We start from the raw sequence: 3,718 nt of genomic DNA on the forward strand, positions 1-3,718 counted from the left end.
AGACACAATTTTGTTTTACGGATCATTTTGGCTTACAGGACTGGGTGGGTCACGTAAAATATACAATATAAAATATATTTTTATAAACAACTGGAAGCAAGATGAGTTGCAGATAATTGGTCAGTAACCACATTTTAATTTACTATTTTGACCTGTTTATTCGTTTCAGCTCAATTCAACAGTGAAAATGCCCATAATATCACTTTAAGTATAAGAATAACGTGCGTAAATTAAAGAATGAAGAATGAAAAAAAAAACAGATTTGGTATGTGCGGAGAAATACGATTTGCCGTCTGCTAGTCTATTACCTAAAACTTTTGACGGTCTTTTATGGGTTTTTATTGCCGCTTAATCATCAAATTTCGATCGTGCATACATGATAACGATTTGTTCGTTTATGTTATTCATGGCTCTTACTTTGTCCAGTGCGTTCGACATTCTTTTGAGCGAAGTATTGATGTCCTTTATAAGTTGCTGGGTTTCCTCTTCGCATGGTTTGCTAAAAATAAAAGCCAAAGATCCTGTCTAATAAATGATCGTACGACCGTTTAAGTTGTTCTCAATTCAAGAGTGTAACAATTATAACTGGTACGATCATGTTTACCAAATAAAGGGCACATAACTCATTTAAAGTAACGATTGAACACAAGTCTCCTAAGATGAAAGGTTTTAGTATTTTTAATTCTCAAAAAATGCGTCTTTGTGTACATATGCTCAAATAAACCAAATAATTATGCAACATAACATTTTGAATGTCATATGTTACCTTTTTGTGCCGAGCTTGAATACAAGTCACGGTCACGTACAATTTATAAGTTAAGTTTAAAAAAAATCTGGCCCCGAGTTTTCGATCAGCCACATATTGGATTTTATTGGTTTAACTTTTAATATGACGAATCAAGCAAATATAAAACCTTGATAGCAAATAAAGACAGTTGTTGATGAGTGAAAAAAAGATACGATCAAAAGAAGTAGAGAAAATCAACCAATAAGGATAGTATGGGTCCGATGTTGTCCAGATTTTTTCTTCAATGTCCTTTTACTCGATAAAAGCAAATACGTCACTATATGATCGTATTGTTTTATATATTTTCCAACTTCAATACTCCAAAGCTTAAATGGGATTTTTCATAAAACTCTAATAAACTAAGCCTGAACGGAACGTATTGTTTGTGCGTATGGAATATTAGTGTATCATAACCTGTACAGAAAATATTTAGTTGACGCGATTCACGGATCTACAAAAGACTCGTCTTTAAGAAATATAAAACTCACAGCTTATTTCTGTTCTCTTGCGTGTCCATCGACGTACCAATTAAGTCTGTGCATTTTTTAATCTGCAATACTGAAACATTTGGCAACATGTTATATATAAACTTTGAGCAGTTTTTCCATAAAAACGATTTTTAGAAATGAGTCGCATTCATATACGGACACTATCTCTCATTGTGCAGAAAACATATGAAGTTATAAAATGTGAAAGTGGGTAATGGCCACGATTGTAATAGGATGCATGTAGTATGTCAGACTGTTGAACTTAACAGTGGGTAAATAATCATTCTTTGAATTATTTTTTGTAAAATAAGAAGATTTTCTGACATTTAAATGCATATGTTATTTAAGAGAACCAAGACTGATTTTCGGCACAGTTATGACATGCTATTGCTTAATTCTTCCCGCCAAAATCTCTCTTACTATCAAAATTCCACGACTTAATTAACCCATTTATGCCAAGCATCTAGAAAAAGGCATTGGCAAACAGCGTAGACCCAGATGAGACGCCGCATGATGCGGCGTCTCATCAGGGTCTGCGGTGTTTGCTTAAATGAATTTCTGTAAGAAATATTCTAAATACAGAAATAAATATACTAGACATCCCTAATTTTTGGAAATAACTTGATACAATTTAGAAGGATGGGAAAATCTTCTGGGCATAAATGGGTTAAAGTAATATGGTAAGAAATGAACACGTGTCGGATTCTTCAAATACCGACCATTTCTGGACGCTTGCTGGAGCTTCCGGCTGATCACCTGCTCTGGCGTCAGACCTTCCACAATTGCCTCTTTGTCTGAAAAAGAAATTTACAAAAAATGAGAGAACAGACAGGATTGTAAGATAACAAAGATTAACTATAAGAACTAAAGTTTCAATTATTTTATTAATAATACCAAACATCGATCGCACTATGGTGGGCAATACCATTGTCAATTTGACCCCAAAATGCGTTCCTTTTTAACGCACTAAGGTGTTGAACTACAAACTGGGCTGACATTACTTTGAAATGCTTGATTATTGCGATTTTTTATTTGTAACGTGATTGTTATTTTGTAACGTGATTGTTATTTTATGCTCTGTGCGTGTTTATGATGTTTTTCAATGTGTTGTAAAACGCCACTGGATATGCACTTGTGTATAGATATAGCAAATAAAAAAACACATTTACATTTACATTTTTACCTATCGCATGAACACCACTCACATCAGGTGCTTTTACTTTTCGATATGCCAAACATAAAACCCATTTGATTGACCCAAGCAGTGGTTGACAACTGCCTGCTAGTTAATGGTGTAGCGGCTGTAATGTCAGCCTTGCGACTTTTGAATTCCGTATACGATCTTAAATCCTGGAGCATTCTTACGATCTTTAATAGACACCAATGCCTGGCTCTAACCTGGACTTTCGATGCAATCGATCTGGTATCTATAGATCTTTCACACTGTTGCAATGACCAGACGACATTAACACCACAAACGAATACATGTAGACATTTCGATAGTATACAATGAAGCTATTTCTTACGTTCAAACTCAGATTTGCAATTTAAAATAAGTGTTTCAAGAGCCAATCAAACCAGAAAAGACTCTGTGAATGCAGATCTCCTCGAAGAAATCAGTCCTGTGTAACATCTCGACTGAAGCCCATCCTTAATATATCTACGCAAAAATACACACATTATTTAATTTCCTTTCCCTTGAAATAAAAAACAATGAATGAAAAAGATGTGCATAGCCATTTAAACGAGGATATTTTAATAATTAAAACACTAACTAACTGTTTTACAAAAACTATTGAAATATAAAGTACGTACTTCTGGATTCCTCAAACCCCTTAAACGAGCCTTCACCAAAACCACCAAGCGCCATCTTGGGTGATGATTTGTTGTCAAATGTCAAATGTGTTTTATCATTTAAGGATATGCGTTAAGTGTCTGATCGGGAAATGGAGTTATGCTGGGCCGACGTAGGCGCGTGTCTCTATTAAAGTGGCCTTTTCACAGATTTTGGCATATTTTGAAGTGTGTCATTAAATGCTTTATATTGATAAATGTAAACATTGGATCTTAAAAGCTCCAGTAAAAAATCAAGAATAAAATTTTAAAAAGGAAAAAAAAGTAGCCGGTACCTGGGCTCGAACCAGTGACCCCCGGAGTCCTGGAGTTAGTCTGAAGTAAAAACGCATTAGCTCTCTCGGCTATTCCACCGAATATAAGTATTTTATACCTTATATAAGCAATCTTCGTAGTTTCGTAAATTTAAACGACAACAACATCTCCAAATTATTAAATCGTTTCGCGTTGCAACGCTTTATAATATTTAGGTTTTCAAATCGTCAAAAGATACATTTAATGGCTATATTGGACTATGGTAAATGTTCAGTAATACTGTTTCCTCACAAATATCATAACTAAAACGAAAATTTGCGAATCTGAAACATCT

General features: G+C 34.4%; 1 protein-coding gene across 1 annotated transcript in view; it reads right to left on the reverse strand.

The window, feature by feature from the left end:
• The window catches only part of LOC127841911 (syntaxin-12-like), a 9,955-nt gene extending 6,729 nt beyond the window's left edge, over positions 1-3,226 (reverse strand). The window contains exons 1-4 of the mRNA XM_052371030.1: positions 3,091-3,226; positions 1,995-2,069; positions 1,276-1,345; positions 418-499 (exon numbers count right to left, since the gene is read on the reverse strand). Of these exons, the coding sequence (XP_052226990.1) occupies positions 418-499; positions 1,276-1,345; positions 1,995-2,069; positions 3,091-3,145 (282 nt within the window). The 5' untranslated portion in view covers positions 3,146-3,226. The remainder of the gene's footprint in view (positions 1-417; positions 500-1,275; positions 1,346-1,994; positions 2,070-3,090) is intronic.
• Between the last annotated feature and the right edge of the window lie 492 nt (positions 3,227-3,718).

The sequence above is a fragment of the Dreissena polymorpha genome, chromosome 8 (assembly GCF_020536995.1).
Source record: "Dreissena polymorpha isolate Duluth1 chromosome 8, UMN_Dpol_1.0, whole genome shotgun sequence".
NCBI lineage: Eukaryota > Metazoa > Mollusca > Bivalvia > Myida > Dreissenidae > Dreissena > Dreissena polymorpha.